Source organism: Hyaena hyaena, unplaced genomic scaffold, assembly GCF_003009895.1.
Source record: "Hyaena hyaena isolate Hyena2069 unplaced genomic scaffold, ASM300989v1 scaffold_579, whole genome shotgun sequence".
NCBI lineage: Eukaryota > Metazoa > Chordata > Mammalia > Carnivora > Hyaenidae > Hyaena > Hyaena hyaena.
This window is the reverse complement of record NW_024081207.1, coordinates 496,466-515,794: the sequence shown is the minus strand read 5'-3', so window position 1 is coordinate 515,794 and position 19,329 is coordinate 496,466. Positions and strand designations below refer to the sequence as shown.

Below are 19,329 nucleotides of genomic sequence, written 5' to 3'. Positions count from 1 at the left end.
CTCTTCAATCCTCACACTGGGCCCTTCTCCGATCCTCTGTATTCAGATTTCTTTTATAGCTCTTATCATACTGTTTTGTTCTTAGACTGCTGGCTGTGAGCTGTTTCCCTGTCCTGGGAAGAGTGTCCCCCACCTTAGAGAGTAGGCTGGGATACTCAAAAGTTTCCTTTTTCCTTTTAAAAAACCTTTACTAAAGTGGATTTTTCATTCAGGAGAGCACACAAATAAATCATAAGTGTATAGTTGGATGAGTTTAGGAAGTTCTACAAAGTGAACACACCTGTGTAACTATCCCCCAGACCAAGAAACACCAAATACAGCACTACCCCCTTCTCTATGGGGATACATTTCAAGACCTCAGTGGAGGTGGTACCAAACCCTATATATTCTGTGCTTTTTCCTATATATTTATACCTATGATAACATTTAATTTATATACTAGGCACAATTTGAGATTAACAACAATAATTAGTAATAGAACAATTAGAGCAATATACAATAATAAAAGTTAAGTGACTGTTGTCTCGCTTTCTCAAAGTTTCTTATTGCACTGTACTGCCCCTTCTTGTGATGATGTGAGATGGTAAGATGCCTACACGATGAGATGAAGTGAGGCGGATGACCTAGGCATTGTGATGTAGTGTTAGGTTACTACTGACCTTCTGATGTTATGTCAGAAGGAGGATCATTTGCTTCTGGACCACAGTGGGCCACGGGTAACTGGAATCACTGAAAGCGAACCCCCGGATAAGGACGGCTACTGTAATTCCTGTGCCCAGAAGTCCCTCCCCCTCCCTCTGTCACTATCACCTTCCCTCCACGAGACACCACTGGTGTGACTTATAGCAGCATTGATTACTCTGCTTGGTTTTGGGCATGATAGAAATGGAATCCTATGGTGTGTTCTCTTCTGGGTCTGGTATAAGGTTTCTTTTTTTAGCACCAGTGAATTAGTTCAAGTTTGATCTCTGTGTGGCCAGGCTGGCTCCTTAGGTTGGGGTGGGCAGAGGGTCCTCTAGGGTGGCGGAACATTCTGTAGGATGTGGGGAGCCCTGCAGGTGGAGGAGGATCCCAGGCTATTGGTGGACTCAGCAAGTGGCTACCAATCTGGCCTCATAGACAGACGAGCTGAGGGGCTGGGGGAAACTGGGGACCACTCACTCAGTTATCTGTCTCTGGTTGCTCTGGAGAGTTTCTCGGCTTTCCATCTCTGTCTGAGGATGTCCTTGAGGACACGGTCTTGTTCTTCTGAAACTCCTTGCTTGGTGAGTGCCGTGGTCACTCCCTGACCCTGGCCTTTAAGACGAAATGAAGGGTCTCAGGGTATCTGTAGCTGGAGTAAGCAGGGAGCTGGTGGGGTTGCCTCATCTGTGACCAAGTTGACTTTCCATTGATGGAAGTATCAGGGACTAACTGACTACTTCTCCAAGAAGAGTTTGTGAGTTCATCCAGTCATGTACTGGTTAAAAACTACAGATCTGAATTAGCTGACTATGCAACCGTATCTAAATTACTTATCTTTTTTTTTTTTGCCTTAGTTTGTCCATCTCCATGTCCATTTTAATGGGCATAGTTTTAGTACCTATTACCTAAAATAATGGTTGTGAGGTCTCAGGACAATAATTGTAAGCACTTGGTAAATGTCGGGGTGCTTGGGTAGCTCAGTCGGTTTAGCACCCGACTTCGGCTCAGGTCATGATCTCATAGTTCATGAGATCGAGCCCCGCGTCAGGCTCTGTGCTGACACCTCGGAGCCTGATTCAGATTCTGTCTTACTCCTCTCTGCCCCTCCCCCACTCATACTCTGTCTCTCTCTCTCTCTCAAGAATAAACATTTAAAAAAATTAAAATGTATTAACTATTATTAGTAGTAAAAAAGTTTGAATAGTGGTCAGAGGTTTCCTGAGACCCTGCTGTGGGAGAGGCCCTAGGACTCCCCTCTGTGCTCATGGAGAGCTCAGCCAGCCAGGGGAGAAATCAGACATCTCACTGTCCCATGAGAAAAACAGAGGTGTCAAACAGAAGAAAAAGTAGCATATGTAGGCCAGTGGGGGGGCCTTGCACGTGCATTGTTTCTGACAGGGCATCAGGGAGGCTTCTCAGAGGAGGTGTTCTTTTGGCTTACCTTGAAGGATGAGCCAGATTTCCACAGCTGGACAGGGAGGAAGGGGCTTGCAGATGCTGAGTGTCTTAGTTTGGGTTGCAGAGCCTGACCCAGGGATTTGGGTGTAAGCAGTTTATTTGGGAGGTGATCTCAGGGAGCACAGTGAGGGGTTACAGAGGGGAGGAGGGGAGGGGAAGACCGCCAATAAGAGTGAGATATTCAGCAGGTTGTTACTGTGGGCAACTGGGGCTCAACCCCACTTGGAACCCTCTGAAGAACCACATAGAATATACCACAGAATCGTTCCAGGGGTGAGAAAGCTGGGGTATTTATCCTGTCCCTCCCATCTCCCCTTGATGTGGGGGTCCATCCTGGGCCCCTCATGTCCCAGGCAGCTCCTCCCCCCAGCCCCTTAGGGTCTCTGGTGTTTCCTGGGGAATCTCTTCCAGCAGAGAGATGCAGGAAGCCACTGACCTTACTGGAACTGAGGTGACCCGGGGGTAGGCTGGGGGCTTGGGGTGTTGATGGTGTCTTCTAAGGGAGAAAAAGGGCTCTCAAGTAAGGAGGGTGGCTCGGCAGAGATTGGGAGTCCCCGCAGAGGGTGGCACAGCTTCCTCAGGTGACAGCAAGCTACAAGTAGTCCCTTTCCTTCAAGCCAGGCCCTCAGCATTTATCTGCTATTTCAAACAACCCCAAGGAGTCAGTTAGCCCCACTTCACAGATAGGGAGACCGGGCTCAGGGAAGTCAAATAACCATGGGTGCTGGAATTGGGAACCAGACCGGCTGGTGCCCAAGTTCATGGTCCTCTATTTCCTGTAAGGCCCCCTTCCTGTCGCCTTTGCCTCCCACTGCCGTCCCCAGTTTTCTCCCCAAGGCCGGGACCCTCACCAGCCTTGCCCCATTTCAGTTTCTGGAAGCCTGCTTGCTCTGCAAGAAGGTGAGATAAAGGGACACCCGGGTCTGACAGAAACTGCACCCCGCAGCCTGGGGTTTAGCAGGTCACAGAGGAGTGTTCAGGGGTGCTTGTGTTCAGGGGTGCCAAGATGTGCACAGTGAGCAAGAAAGAAGATGGCTTGCATCTCAGACTCCTGAGCTCCATCTTTTGCTTCTCAAAAGTGAAACTCCTAGTGACTCAGGGAGGGGCTGAAAATTGCTGAAGTTGGTAGATAATAATGCCTTCCCCCCAGTGCATTCCCAGAGAGCTTCACAGTTTATCCTTTGGAGGGGAGGCACCTAGAAGGCGAAAAGCACAGCAGCCCCAGGCCACATGTAGCAGCTGAGACCCCCCCAAATGTGGCTGGTCCGATTGAGATGTGTTGGTAAGTGGAAGATCGACATGAGATTTTGAAGACTTGATGCAAAAGAATGTAAAAAACATCTCGGTTTTTAATGTCAATTCCCCGTTGGAATGGGAACATTTTGTTGGGTTCATCAAAACAGATTGTTAAAATTAATTTCACCTGTTTTCTTTTTACCTCTTTTAATGAGGTTACTGGACATTTTAAGACTACAAAATGGCTTGCATTTTAATTTCTATTGGACAGTCCTGACTATAAGATCGAATCTACAGGTAATGAATTAAAAGATTTTAAATCCTAACTTTGACTCTTAAAGTGATCAACAGATAGAATTATGGAAATGTCTGGAACCTGTTTTTCTGCCCTGGTTTATTTGCTGCTGAAGATGTGCCTCCAGGTAACAATGGACCAGAATGTGGAGGAAAGGGCTTACTGACAAATTAGGTGGTAGCAAGCTGAAAAAGAAGCCCTGGCTGTGGGGACCCCCATGCCAGGACCCCGAGGAGCACACCTAGTGTCCTGGTATGAGGGGCCACCTTGCCATCTCTCGAGCTCTTCACAAAAGGGTCAATCAGTGAATCAGTGAAAAGAGCAAAAATGTGGGATTCTTAAACATTAAAAAAATTTTTTTACTGTTTGTTTATTTTTGAGAGACAGGGAGAGAGACAGAGCCTGAGTGGGGGAGAGGCAGAGAGAGAGGGAGACACAGAATCTGAAGCAGGCTCCAGGCTCTGAGCTGTCAGCACAGAGCCCGACGCGGGGCTCTAACCCATAAACTGCAAGATCATGACCTGAGCTGAAGTCTGGCGCTTAACTGACTGGACCACGTAGGAGCCCCTCAAACATTTTTAAAGTTCGTGTGAACAAACTCTCTGGTTCCAAAAGATCTTAACAGAATTCTGCAGATTTAGGTCTTGTTTGAGAGGTGAAGGTTGGATTTTTGCTGTTGACTGTTACAAGTACATGTATTTAGACCAGAAGCAAGGATGTGGACCATGTTAACACAGGTATAGCAGACAGCATTTGAGTGTAGGGTATGTTTGCTTACAGTCTGATTAGACCAATCATGGCTAATTTTTTTAAACTTTCTTTTTAAACATTTATTTTTGAGAGAGTGCCAGCTGGGAGAGGAGCAGAGAGAGAGGGACATAGGATCCGAAGCAGGCTCCCCGCTCACAGCAGCCCATTGTGAGGTTTGAACTCACAAACCGCGAGATCATGACCTGAGCCAAAGTCAGATGCTCAGCCGACTGAGCTACCCAGGCACCCCAGTCATGACTAATTTAAAGACTTATCTGGGATCTCGAGACCCTTCTTTTGAGAATTGTAGCTACAATATCGATAAGGTGGGCAAAGAGAGTGGCATAGAGAACCAGGATTAATCCGTCCTCCCCCACATCTCTTGTCCCGGGCTAAGAGGGACGGGGCATCCAAAGAAAGACTCAGAACACAAGGAGACGTCTCGGAAGGGGCCCAGGGAAACCGGAGCCTGTAAATGTCTTACCTCAATATCCAAGTGGATGAAAGAAAAGATTAAGATGTCTTTTTTGGATGACTTCACCAAGAAAAAACTAACTCAGAGGGTGTGTATGTGTGATGGGGAGGGGGATGTTAGTCAAATGACATCTGGTTCAAGGTTGGGAGACGGAAACTGGTGCAAAAAACCTGTGTAACATATTGTGGAAATAGATCAGCAATCAAGGGGCTGCTTTTCAATCCAAATTGTCTTGGGTTGGGTTCCCCAGAAGCAGATTCTGAGATGGTGATTCTTATAAAATGATTTCTTGGGGGAGGGCTGTAAGAAGAAACCTGTAAGGGAGGGGGGAGCAGAGAGGTGGTCTCAGGTGGACTCTGGCCTCAGCCCGGTCCCAGGGGGATTCTGGAGCGTGAATGGCACTATAGGCCAGTGGGGTACACTTCAATGTCAGTCAGACATTGGCTGAGGGCTGCCTTTCCCCTGGGCTCAGAGGCAGCTGTCCAGTGCCCATTCCTTGGAGAAGGGAACAGCCAGGAGCTGTTAACTGCCCACACACATGATAGATGCAGAACAAAGCACTAGCTCAGAAAAGGGGGTCTGCATAGGGGACCAGCAATACCCACCACACACATAGTAAAGGAAACTGCTCTATTTAAGTGGTGTGGACAGGACCCCTGAGGCCAGGGTGGGATATTAGGTCAAAATGGAGAGAGGGAGCCATGAGCTTTAAAGAAACAAACGCACATCTAGTTCACAGCCCGTGAAAAACATCATGGGCCTGTTTTAGAGAAGATTCTTTCAGATCTGTTTAAGTGTTTAGGCTGAACCAGCTTGGCTGCATCCTAAGAATGGCCTCCCATGGAAGGAAATGGTGGGGGAGACCTGTATTCTAGACTAAAACATAATAACGGGCATTTGCATGTGCCGGGCTCGGCACTAAGTGTCCCCCCTCACGACTCCTGAGCCAATAGCACCGGCACCACCTGGGAGCATGGTGGAAACCTGGAGCCACATTCACTAAGGGCTGCAACATGTCAGGTGTGGCCTGGGCATTGTTTACTGCTGTGAACAGGTGTGCCAGGCTCTTCAGACAAGTACAGACTTTGTGGGAAGTATTCTATTTTTCTTGTTTGTAAGATGGCTACTTCTTCTGTAAAAGTCTCCAGCCAATGTAGACCAGAAAGTACGAGCCACTATAAATGGCTGAAAAGGCCACAGCCATCTGTGGGGTCCCCAGCTCAGCCTTTATTGGATTGGAGGGGGTGCCCCGGCATACAACCCATGTTGACTATAACTATGACTTGAATAAAGGAGTCCATTCAAGGCACCTGCCGTTCCTGTAGAAGGTTCTGAGTTCCAGGGAGAGGAACTTTGATTCCAGAATCATAGGAATTTAGATTCTCTGAGGTCAGGGAAGTGGGGAGGGGGCATTGGCCAAAGTTGCAGTATCTGCCCCACCCCTTGGGACGCCCTCTGGCCTTATCTTCCAATCAGGCTACATTGAGAGAGACTGGAAGGCAAACAAATCCCATCTTGATTGAAGAAGAGGAAACAATGGTGTCTTTGTTTGCAGCCTACAGGGAAGGATTGACTGGTTGGGAAAAATGCAGATTGGGAGAAGTTTGGAGTGGGGCAAATGGTTGCAAAAGAATAAACTGAACTCCACCCTAGGGAGCTGAATGCTGCCCTATGGGGATCACCTCCTTTGCTCATCAGACTGTCTGCTTTATTTTATGTTGACTTACATTTTAGCTAAAAAAAATGATCTGTAAGGAGACAAAAAATGAAAGAAAAAAAGTCCGTCTTCCTCCCCCTTCCAAGCCCCAGTTCCACACCTGAAAGCAAACCACCATTTAATTCCCGCCCCATAAGTTTTTAGTACACATTGTTTTTTTTCATGTCCTATATATCTTGGACACTGTTTCGTATATCTGCACAGTTGTCAGAGCATTTTTGAATATGAGATTAAGGGGCTCCCAGGTGGCTCAGTTAAGTGTCCTACTCTTGATTTCCCCTCGGGTCATGCTTGATCTCATGGTTTGTGCCTTCAAGCCCCAAATCGAGCCCTGTGCTGACAGTGCAGAGCCTGCTTGGGATTCTCTCTGTCCCTCTCCTCTGCCTCCCCAACTCACGCTGTCTCTGTCTCTTTCAAAATAAATAAAGTTAAAAAAATAAATTATGAGATTATGACATTATTTCAAATATGGAGGCACCTTTAACAAACACCATCTCAAGGTTTCCTTCCTCCCTTCCTTCCTTCCCTTTCTCTTCTCTTTCCTTTCCTTCCCTTCCTTTTCTTCATTTCTCTTTTCTTTCTTTCTTTCTTTCTTTCTTTCTTTCTTTCTTTCTTTCTTTCTTTCTTTCTTTCTTTCTTTCTTTCTCTTTCCTTCTTTTTCTTCCTTCCTTCCTTTATTAAATGTCAGACAAACACCAATATTCTTGTATAGCCTTTATCTGCCTGTGTGAGTCTTTCTGTGGATAATTTCTCTAAAGTGGGCCAAAGGTTAGACACATTACAGTATTTTGTGGTCATTGGCACATTGCCTCCATAGGAGGTTGCCCTAGATATCTACTCCCACAAGTTCATGTTTATATGAAGTTTAAGAACAGAGCACTTAGAGCTACAACAAGGACAGAAAGCACCAGTAGCAAAGAACTTATTTTGGAGATGTGTGATGTGAACCTTTATTTTAGTAATAGGAATAGAAAATTTGGGGCACCTGGGTGGCTCAGTTGGTTAAGTATCTGACTCTTGATTTCAGCTCAGGTTACGATCTCATGATTTCTGGGTTTGAGCCCTGCATCAGTCTCTGCCCTGACAATATGGTTTCTGCTTCTCTCTCTCTCTCTATCTCTTTCTCTTTCTGCCCCTTGCTCGGGCTCTCTCTCTCTCTCTCTCAAAAACAAATAAACTTTTTTTTTTTTTTTTTTTCAAAAAAAAAAAGAAAATTTGAAGAGAAGAAACCCTTTTGGATAACCCAATGAAGTTTTTTTTTTTTAATTTTTTTAAAGTTTTCTTTATTTCTGAGAGAGAGAGAGAGAGAGAGAGAGAGAGGCAGCGTGAGCAGGGGAAGGTCAGAGAGAGGAAGATACAGAATCTGAAACCGGCTCCAGGCTCTGAGCTAGCTGTCCGCACAGCGCCTGACGCAGGCTTGAACCAATGAACCGTGAGATCATGACCTGAGCCAAAGTCGGACGCTTAGCTGACTGAGCCACCCAGACACCCCACCAATGAAGTATTTTTTGGATGAGGTAATAGAAGCCTTACTGCACAACATTCAAAAAGGTAGACAATGAAGGAGGTCTCTTTGCACCTTTCTCTGCATCAGGCACCTAATGCCCACATTTAAAAAGATTATCCCTTGTTTTTTTAGCCACTGTAAACAATACATTCCAAAGTACTTGCAAATAGAAAAAAATACATACACCTGCATATATATAGGTACAATGTAAAGACAAATACTACACATGTGCTCACTAGCCAGTTTATGAGTAGAGCATAACTGTTCTCTTGAGCTGGATTGTAAACTCGTGAAGCTGTATCCTACTGAGTATTTAATGCGTGCTGACTCTTTGCGTGTGATGTCTTGATTAATCCTCAGAGCAGCCTAGCAAGGGGGTGTGAATGTTATCCCCATTTTATAGGTAGAGAAACTGAGGCTTGGTGGGATTCAGCCATCTATCGTGGGCTCACATAATGAGTAGTAGATGTGTGGCCTTGGACTCTCGCTGTGTGGGTAGTAGGAAGTTGATGATGTCTGTAGCAGGCATGGTGTTTTCCGGTTCTGATAGCCCACTCCAGACGTGAACAAGGTTGGCCTTTGCTCCAGAGCACTAAGGCGGGTGAAGCCCCAAAGTCAGGGGGGTCTTAGCATCGGTCCTCCTTCCCCGAGGGTCCTCTCTGGCCACCTTCATCTCTCACCCACCCCCACTGCACCTCCGAGTTCATGGGGGATTGGGGTCCAGAAGACAGGGGTTTTTTCCCAAGCCTTGAAAGGGTCACCCAGGGGCTGCTGCGTGACAGCGTCAGTGAGTGAGGGATGAGTGTGGTGTTTCCGGAGAGGGGAGACAGAGCAGGTGTGCAAAAGTCAGAATTGCCCCAACTAGGGCTTTCGGCACCTGCTGTCTTCCATCCATCTCCGTGTCTGTGAGTCACCTGTCCTCCGAGCGAGGCTCCCATCTCACCCTCCCTGGGAAAATGCCCCCGTAAATGGCCACCCCCACTTTCTCTGTAATCTGGATGAAGCAGGACTCTGTAGTCTCTAGCCTTTGCCGTTCAGACCTTGCTGGGTGTTCTGCCCTCAGAAGGTGCTCGGCTGACCTGTTGGAAGCAGGGCACGCTCGCCTCTGCCAGGGGCCAGGGGGCAGGCAAAGCCCTGGTCGGCAGCCACTTGGGATCACCTTTCTGGGTCACTGCTGGGGCGGGGCCTCCTACAGCAGGACTGGAAGAATCCATCTTTTCCCCTCGGGGCCCAGAAGCCTGCATTTAGTCTGGATGTTTTATCACAGTAGTGGGTTATTTCCAATAATTATTGAAAGGAGTAACTGGTCTCTGGGTGAATTTCTGTTGTGATGAGCTGTAGGTTTGAAATCAGGTTGGTTGCTTGATGGGCCAGTGGTTGGGGGAGCCAGCTGCTCTCTCAGCCCGGAAGGCCTGATGAGACACAAAGCCCTCTCTGGTGCAAGCATGAAACTCCAAACAGCCCTGTTCCTTAAATTTGTAGAAAACTAGCTCCAAGGAACTGACCTCTGACTCCTCCTTCACTGTGACAGTAGGAGTTCGTTCATTCGTTCATTGAAAAATTATTTGCTGAGCACCTATTATGTGCCAGATGCTGAGGATTATAAAGGAATTTCTTAACTTCTGGCAGTTTTTCTAGAATGTGTGGAATATAACATAGGGCCTGCATTCTGCTTGTGGAGGCTGGACTAACAACTCACCATTGCATTGACCTCACACGCTTTTTTCACAGGACTATTCTAGGGTATGCTTCATGAAAGGGATTTGGTTCATTCAAGTCCATTTCAACTTCCTTTAACTTCCTTCAGCTTCCATTTCAACTTCCTTCATCATCTGTGCACTTCATGATCAGGAAGGGACTCTCTTGGCCCCCGCCACGAGCTACCGTTAAAGAAGTGAGAACATTTAACCTTGAAGAGAAAATACCTGGGGCAAAGCAGCTTTCAGACACCCTAAGTGCTGTCCTGATGCCTAATTTGGTAGAATTTGGTAGAATTCACCTGGGAAGCTGTCTGGTCTTGGACTTTTGTTTGTTGGGAGTTTTTGGATTATGTATTCAATCTCCTTGCAATTTTGTTTTTTCTTGCTTCTTGGAACTGTGACCCCCAGAGACATCCTAATACAGGTAGCCTCAGCGTCACCTGGGAATGTGTTAGAAGTGCAGTCCCAGCCCTATCCCAGAACCAGAAACACCAGGGGTGGGGCCAGGAATCCGTGTTGTGACAAGCCCCCTAGGTTTGAGGACTGTTGTTCCACATTTGATTCAGTCTGGAGTAGGTCCTGGGAGTCTGCATTTCCAAGAAGCTCTCAGGTGATGCGATTTGACTGTCGGTCTGAAGAGCACACGTTAGAACCCGGTTGGTTGTACGAGGCAGTCTGTCTCTGGCTTGGGAAAGATGGCATTTGGGTATAGCTGTCCAACAGCACACCACGGTGCTCTTGAAAAGGAGTGAAGCTGAACGGTAAGCAGCAGCATGGGAAAATCCTCACGATTATCGGGAAGCTAAAAAAAGTTGGTTTTGAAAATATCTCTGGATAAGTTTGCTTCCATTGAAGCCAGAATAGTAAAATCAGCATAACTTTCATTTTTGTATAAAATATATTTAAACACTTTAAAACGTGAGTTTTAATGCAGCTACTTTTCAAGTTTTTAGTCTTTTTTTCTAGCAGCTAGATCATCATGGGGAAAAGAATAACCATTTAAAAAATACACGAAAACACTACTTAGGGTTGGCATCTTCCTTTCACCTCAAGCTCCCGTACAGCGTTGTTGGGTCTTGTTCTTGTTTAAGATTTTGATAACTTGTTCATATCAAGGTGTGTGTGTGTGTGGGGGGGAATCCCAACTAGGCTTCATGCTCAGCTTGAGCCCCACACAAGGCTTAGTCACACAAACAGTGAGATCATGACCTGAGCTGAAATCAAGAATCGGATGCTCAACAGACTGAGCCACCCAGGTGCCCCGAAATATTAGTTTATCTTGACTGATCAGTTTTTGGCATCTCGTTAAATTTTGCATCTGAGGTTTTGGGGATTGCTGTAGGACATGGTTCTGCTAAGCTCTGGGCTCTAAGATGGTCTGACTGTAGTGGCCGCCCCCTAATTTGTTCCATGTACTCTTAGCACGATGTTCACCCTCTCCCAGGCCTCCATGCTTATGTTACGCTGTGCTTCCTTTACAGCCAGGCCCTCCTCCTTTAGAGCTTAAGTGAGGCCCTCACTTCCCGCTGTTTATGTGACATTCCAACCTCACATTCAGGATGCGTGCTCTTGGTGGAAATAGGAAGGCCCATGCTTTGATGAGGCTGAGCTCCCTGGTGCAAATGGCACCTGTGAGCTCTCCATCTAGAAGGCAAGCCCCACTAATATTTGCCTGATTCTAAGGGCAGCATGAGATCCAGCTTGGAAATGCTTTCATACCTGTAGCAGATGCCACCCATGTCCAGCCCACGGCCCTGGCTCCTGCCTCTTCTGGGCACACCCATCCACATAGCAACTGCCCATACCTGCAACTCTGCCTGAGGGTGTTCCTGCTGGCACATGACAGGGAGGGACAATCAGTGCCACCCAGAGGCAGCCCTTGACCATGCTGCTGGAGGAGGGCGGGAGGGGGGTTAGGGGGTTGAGGGGGGTGACTCAGAGGTGAGGGTTCTACATTGTCCCTTGAGCTTGCCCAGTGGAAATGGCCTCTGGCTGCCTACAGCAGTGACTGCCTTGCTATTCCCACCTTGTAGGGCACCTTCCTGTCTTTACGTCGTTTCTTCGCTCACCGACAGGTGCTACTGGAATCTTTGTCACAGGGTCTGCTTCCAGGAAAACCGCAACGAAAATAAAAATAAGGTTTACTTTGCCCACTATAAAATCAAAACATTAAAGCATGCAAGTGGGAAGACTGAAGCTCTTCCTCCCAAAGCCAGGCGGTGCTTCTTTGCCAACTTTGCATCCCTTTTTATGTTTGCTCACGTGGATGCTGTGAACCTTGGTGGACATGCTTTGTGTCCTGCCGTAATCACTTTCCTCATGTTGAATCCCTCCCTGGTCATGCTGATTCCCTTCTCCCAATTTCTCCTACCCCTCAGCTCCTGGCAACCATTTCTCTACTCTGTTCCTACGGGTTTGACTTTTCCATATAAAAGTGATACCATGCAGTATTTGTGTCTTACGCTATCTGGTTTATTTCACATAATGCCCTCATGGTTCATCCACCCTATTGCAAATAGCAGGGTTTCCTTCTTTCTCGTGGCTGTGTAATATTCCATTGTATAAATATACCGCATCTTTTTTTATCCATTCGTTTGTTAGTGGACATCTAGGTTGTTTGCATATCTTGGCCATTGTGAATAATGCTGCAGTGACCACGGGTGTGCAGATGTCTCTTTGAGACCCTGTTTTCATTTCCTCTGGATAATATATCCTAGAAGTGGGATTGCTGGATCATTTGGTAGTGCTATTTTCAATTTTTGAGAAACTTCCATACTGGCTTCCATAGGGGCTGTACCAGTGTACATTCCCACCAACAGTGCATAGATGTTCACTCTTTTCCACATCCTCAAGGAAACTTGTTATCTTTTGTCTTTGACGATAATCATTCTAACAGGTGTGAGGTGACCATTTCAGGGGCCGTGGTTCACATTTTCCTGCCGATCAATGGTGTTGAGCACCTTGCCATGTTATCTGTTGGCACTTCGCATGCCTTTTTTGGATAAAGGTCCGTGTTTGATTCAGGTCTTTTGGTTTTTTGCTAGTGGGTCGTGCATCACGATTTTAAATGGCTTCGTGGTTGGGAGGCTATGTGGCTTGGCCATGACCAACTGGTGATGTGTCTGCCCATTGACTTTGCAGGCATTCGCCCCTACAAATGTGACATCTGCAACAAAGCCTTCACTCAGCGCTGCTCCTTGGAGTCCCACCTGAAGAAAATCCACGGGGTGCAGCAGCAGTATGCTTACAAGCAACGCCGGGACAAGCTGTACGTCTGTGAGGAGTGTGGCTACACAGGCCCCACCCAGGAGGACCTGTACCTGCACGTGAACAGTGCCCACCCAGGCAGCGCCTTTCTCAAAAAGACATCCAAAAAACTAGCGGCTCTTTTGCAAGCCAAGCTGACGTCCACACTCCAGGGGAATGTCAACCTGAGTGAGGAAGAGGAGAAATGAGGAGGTGGAGGAGGAAGAGTGGGGAGAGACGCTCCCAAGCTGCCACGTTTACAGGGATGTTTGGTTTTGGAGGTCCCCCACCCCACTGGGTTCATCAGTTCATCTCTCTGCCCTCCCAGGGCCACGGTAGGGGATCTTCCGAGGGTTGTCAATGATAATAGTGGTGTCTGGCCCTCTATAACCCACGTCCTGTTGAGCAGTCACATTAACAAAAGCTTGTGGATGGCCATGATCGCCATGCGGTATTTTTCTTTTTTCTTTCTTTTTTTCTAAACAATTTTCACATGTGGAAACAGAGGTATTCTTAAAGAGACTCATTTTATGGTGCCTTGAAATAAAAGTCCTTCCACCTGAAATGCCATTCAAGCAAGGACAATGAATTTTTTTATTCTGGAAGAGTTTACAAGAATTATTTTAATAAATGAAATGTTCTTGTGAAACTTTCCTTATAAGAACAAAGCAGGAGAGCATGGAGTTCTAGCTCCCTGTTTGGGGCTTATTGGGGGACATTTGACTCCAGGTTATTTTGTACTTGTTGGTGGGTTTGAAGAAGTGTATCTTGAGCGCTGGGTAGGAGAGCGGATGAACAGGGGCCCCTAGGCTGATGGGCAGAGACTCCTGGGGTGGACAGGGCAGGGTGCTCACGGATGCTTTGGTCACTCTTTGTGGCCATGGTGTTGCTGCGGAGGTGCCTCTGGCTTTCTGGGACTGGGACTTGCTGGCTGCAGTCACTTGTCCCTCCCTTGAGTCTGGCACGGGGGTGGGGGGGGTGGAGAATTGGAAAATGCTGGACCGTGAGGAATGCTCGCTGTCTTGGTGCACATCCTGCTCTTGTAGGAGGCAAAGCAGTCTCTTCCAAGGCATGTGACTATTCAGTGCTGCGACCTTTGGTCACCTGCACCTCCTCACCTGGGAGGCCTGGCTCCAGAGGCCCAGGAGGTTAACAATACAGCAGACCTGAGACCTAGATAGGGCAGAAGAGAGCCAATAGTCCATGGGGGTGGGGGTGAGGTGGTTTCCAGGGTCCTTCTGTGACTAGAGGGTAGCAGGAAGGGCCCGAACCCTCAGGGAACCATGGTGGCCGAGAGAGAGATTCTCCCCAGTCGCGGGAGCTGCCTGAAGCGAGTGAAGTGCTGATCTAACTCTACCTTGTTGTCTTTTGGCTGCCTTCCCGTGGTGCCCTGGGCCTGAGTGCCCCAGCTGCATGTCCACCTTTGGAAAATCTTGTGTTAGGAGCAGGCTGCTACTTGGTCTGGGGAAACATTAGGGTGATGGGGCCATTTTCCTATTTCCTCCTTCCTTCCACCGTTTGCTCATCCTCCCCTCTTCGTTCCCTTTCCTCGGCCTCCTTCCACCTTTTCTCCCTCCTCTTCCTTCCCTCATTCTTCTTTCCCACACTGTGGGCCAGGCATCATGCCAAAATCTGGACAATTTAAGGCCATGTCCTACAACTTGAGTTAACACTTCTCTTGCAAGTCAGCTCTTTTCTTTCTGAAGGGAGGAAATAAACCCTTTGGTTGAGCACCTATGATGTGGGGCACCCAGCTGAGCGCCCGTGACTACACAGCATTCTCTGGAACACTCCTCAGAGCACTGCTGGGGGGTCAGCATCCTGGTGCCCAAGAGCAGAGGAGGGGTGGCTGCAGGGGCCATTGGCTGGTGGCCAGAGGAAAGAGACAGGAATCCCAAATCTGGTCAAAATCCCCTTTTCCTTTTCCCCACCCTTAAAAAAGGAAAAAAAGAGGCCCCAGGTTCAACTTGAACTACGCAAGAGGCAGCTATGAGACTAGGCAGACTTTGGGGGATCTTCACCCTCTGGCTTCTCTGAAGGGCTGACGTGGTTCTGCTCTGTCTCATCTGAAGGTCAAGGTGCTTGGGCTAAGGCCACAGCACCATGTGTCTAAGTGGCCATGTTCAAGCGTCAGCTTTGTCACCAGGCATCAGCATGGCTGGGGTTCCACTTGGGATGCATAGCAGCACAGTGGAATGTTGTGGTGGCTGCATTGTGCAGCCTCCGGGGACAGCCAGCACCGAGGGCCCAGCCTTGGCTCTGGGGCTGATTGCAGACATCACATTGTGTCTCCTAATGCTTGACCCAGAGAAAAGAGTCTAGAAAGCTTTTGATTTGCTTTCCTCAGTTACCTGGGTAGTTTTGACAACAAAAATGAGTATTCCTATATGGGAATATCTAAACGATTAGCTGGGACAGCTGGCCCAGAGAATTGTGAACTAGCTGACATGACGTTCTCTTTTAGGGATAGATTTTTATTTATTTATTTTTAAACTTGTAAAAAATTTTTTTATTTTAAAATAAGCTCTACACCCAATGTGGGGCTTAAACTCTTGACCCCAAGATCAAGATCTGCATGCTCTACTGATTAAGCCAGGCAGGCACCTGGGGCAGATTTTTACTAAGCAGAACTCTTTGGGTTGCAAGTGACAGAAACTCAGTTTAAAATGACTTGAACAGAAAAGAGAATATATTGGCTGATAAGTCTAGGGTGGTTCCAGCTTCAGGGGTGGCTAGATCCAGGCGCTTAAATCATGTTATCTTCGCTCATCTTTTTCTCCTTTATCTGGTTTTCCCACAGGTGATATTTTTCTCAGGCAGGTTCAGGTCGGGGTCCTCTGGCCACCCTCTGCTCTGCATTTCTGTCCCATCGTGCAGCAGCCCAGCAGAAGGGTTTGTCTTTTGACCAAAGATCTTGGGCTGGGGCTTCTTGTCTCTGATTGGTCCGATTTGGCTTTTGGGTCCACCCTGAGCAGGTCAGCTATACCTTTGGTCTAGGAATAGGAAAGTGGTTCCCCAGTGGCAGAACAGGCGCTATGACCAGAAACGGAATTGGATGTTGGCCAGGTTGCTGTCTAGCTAAGACAAGGCACAGCTGCTGTAACAAAGATTCCCTACAAATTCTGGGGCTTACAGAAAAGAGCAGGTTATTTCTCACCTAGCAGTTCTGGGTTGGTGGATGGTTCTCCTCCTCTCATCACTCAGAGACTCAACTTCTTTCCTTTGCTGCTTGGCTGTGCATAGAACATTTTTAACATATGCCAGGTTGGAACGGGGTCTCTGTGGGTTTGGGCTGGTAGGAGAGTTGTCTTAGGTTGGATTCCACAGATTCCAAGGCAGGAGTTCAGATGCAAGTCAGTTGCTTAGGAGGTCTTGGTAGTGGGAGTGGGCAGGTGTGACAGGAAGGAGCAGACAGCCAGTAAAGCGAGTAGAATCAAGGGAGTTACTGCAGTGGCGCCTGGAGCTCAGTCCTAGAGGGGGTCTTTAGGAAACAGGACAGAGATGTGTCTCGGCGTTACCTCACTTGAGAGCATAGGAAACCATTTGTCCACTAACTCCCCATCCCTCTGGATTTAGTTGAGGGTGCTGGTATCGGGAGCATTCATTTCTGGGCCCTTCCAATTTGCCCCGTGCACTGGCCAAGCATGTTTCTCGTGCCAGAAAAAGCCCTCAGGTTACAGAGGGTGGCCATAAGCAGTCTTCAGCACATAGAGTTTAATGCTGAGGGCACCTGAGGTGGGTGGGACTGGGTCTGGTACAGGTGTGGAAGGGTCACACCCACTAACTGAAGCTGCTGGCCTGGACATGGCACATGGCCCTTGCACTCCTATTCCAGGGTGAGGATTTTGCCATATTACCCCAGGTGCAACCTTCTCCGCCATACGCTCTTGTATGCCAGGACCGGGAACTGATATAGGTGGACATCTCGCAGTCTCTGCTGTGGCAGGCAAAGCCAGCTGACATCCGCCTTAGCCTTTGGCCCCCTCCTCCAGTCTAGTCAGTGTGTTCTGCTCTCATCCAGTTGTTGGGGGAATCCAGCTAATGTGTCCGGGATCATGATTTAGGGGGCACTAGTTCCCAGGCTGGGGCCCTCGGGACTTTAGGTCCATGGATAGTGGGATAGCAATACATGAGTTACTGACAATATTTTATAGCCCTCATTGGAAACCACATATGAACTTGTACAAAGTCTACCCAACAGTATTTTTGCTTTCAGTTGGTATTGGGTCAGCACAGTGTGGAAACATATGCATGTGTTGCTGGTCAGAAGTGCCTACTGGTGGTTCATTTTGGAGAAAGGGATCTGTTATCAATTAATGAATGGGGTTTGTTTGGTTGAGTTTCTAGAAGCAGAGCCTGAGATAGGGATTCTGGGCTAAGTAATTTCTCTGGGGGAGGCTCTCAGGAGAAACCGATAAGGAGGAGATGGAAGCAAGTTACAACAGGAAGACACCAGGCAGAGATGTGGGCTCGGCTAGAGTCTAGCCTCAACCTGAACCCAGGGGAACTCTGGAGGCTGAATGCCCACTATAGACTCCATCCTACCTTGAGGCTGGGTGCCAGTCATTGGCTTTGGGTTATCTCTGATGGGGAGGGGTAAAGGACATGACCACTGGGCTGTTGAGCTGCCAGTGCTCTAAGCAGCTAGGGACTTAATCACAGGAGTAGACTATTAGCAATGAAAAATCTTGAGGTCTATAGGCTCTGGCTATTTCCCCATGAATTATTTACTTCAAAAAAAATTTTTTTAATGTTTATTATTTAGTTTTGAGAGAGACAGAGTGCGAGTAGGGGAAGGTTAGACAGAGAAGGGGATGCACAATCCAAAGCAGGCTCCAGGCTCTGAGCTGTCAGCACAGAATAGGACCCAGACTCATGAACCGTGAGATCATGACCCAAGCCAAAGTTGGATGCTTAACCGACTGAGCCATCCAGGCGCCCCTATTAACTTTTTGATAAGAGACCTCTTTTGGAGCTAAAGGAGCGAATCACTTGTTGCAAATTATGTCATGTTTTGGGGAGAAATAAAAAATATATTAAAATGCATACGGGGGGTGGCTGGTGGCTCAGTCAGTTAAGGGTCCCTGTCTTGGTTTCAGCTCAGGTCATGATCTCATGGTTTTGTGAGCTCGAGCCCCACATCAGGCTCTGCAGGCATCAGGCAGTGTAAAGCCTGCTTGGGATTCTCTCTCTCTCCCTCTCTTTCTGCCCATCCCCTGCTCGCACTGTCTCTGTCTCTCTCAAAAATAAATAAACTTGAAAAAAATGCATACAGAGAATAGTCTTCCCTCCAGATCTGTTCCTCACTTGCCAAGCCTCTCTACCATCATTATTTAAACATATTTTTTTAATGTTTATTTTTGAGAGAGAGAGGGAGACACAGAATCCAAAGCAGGCTCCAGGCTCTGAGCTGTCAGCACAGAGCTGGGCTCAGGGCTCAAACTCAAGAACTATGAGATCATGATCTGAGCCAAAGTCAGATGCTTAACCAACTGAGCCACATAGGCACCCCACCTCTCTACCACCATCGTCAACCATTGTTAGTTTCTTTTGTAGCTTTTTAAAAATGTTTGTATTTATTTAAGTACTCTCTGCACCCAACATGGGGCTCAAACTCACAACCCTGAGATCAAGAATCGCACACTCTTCTGACTAAGCCAGCTAGGCTCCCCTTCTGTAAATTTCTTGAGTTTCTTTATTCATATATAAGCAAACAAGAATAGAAGTATTATTCTCCAAGTATTTTAGAATTAGTAGATAGCATCATGCATACTGTTCAGAACCTTGCATTTTCCATTTAATAATGCATCTGGTAGCTCTTCCCATAATAGTACAACGAAGTTCTCATTCTTCATTATGGCTATCTAGTCTTGTGTTGTATGCACATATCATAATGTGGGTCATCCGTCTCCTACTGGTGGACATTTTTGTTGTTTCCAGTGGTTTGCCACCTTGAAGGGTGCTACAGAGAGTGATTTCATATGTATGTTATTTCACATATGTGCAAACTATCCATGGGATAAATTTCCAGAAAGGTACTTGCCAGGGCTAAGGGTAAAACCACCATTGAAACTGCTCAACACGGCGAATCTGCGGTCCCACTGGTGACACACGTGACAGCAGCCCTCTCCTCACCAGCCTGCCAATCCTGGCTCACCACGGTTGGGGTTTGGGTCAATGTGACAGGTCTTACTTTATGTTTCTCTCATTATGCAGAAGAGAAAGAGGTTGAATGTTTTTGCATACGGTTAAGGGCCATTT

At 47.4% G+C, this 19,329-nt stretch overlaps 1 protein-coding gene across 7 annotated transcripts in view; it reads left to right on the top strand.

Moving 5' to 3' along the window:
- The window catches only part of OVOL2 (ovo like zinc finger 2), a 32,155-nt gene extending 18,512 nt beyond the window's left edge, over positions 1-13,643 (top strand). For 6 of the 7 annotated variants that reach the window (XM_039256501.1, XM_039256506.1, XM_039256505.1 and 3 more), the window contains one exon: positions 12,964-13,643. In XM_039256501.1, the coding sequence (XP_039112432.1) occupies positions 12,964-13,277 (314 nt within the window). In that variant the 3' untranslated portion in view covers positions 13,278-13,643. The remainder of the gene's footprint in view (positions 1-12,963) is intronic. The other variant, XM_039256502.1, reaches the window with a different exon arrangement.
- Positions 13,644-19,329: the final 5,686 nt, after the last annotated feature.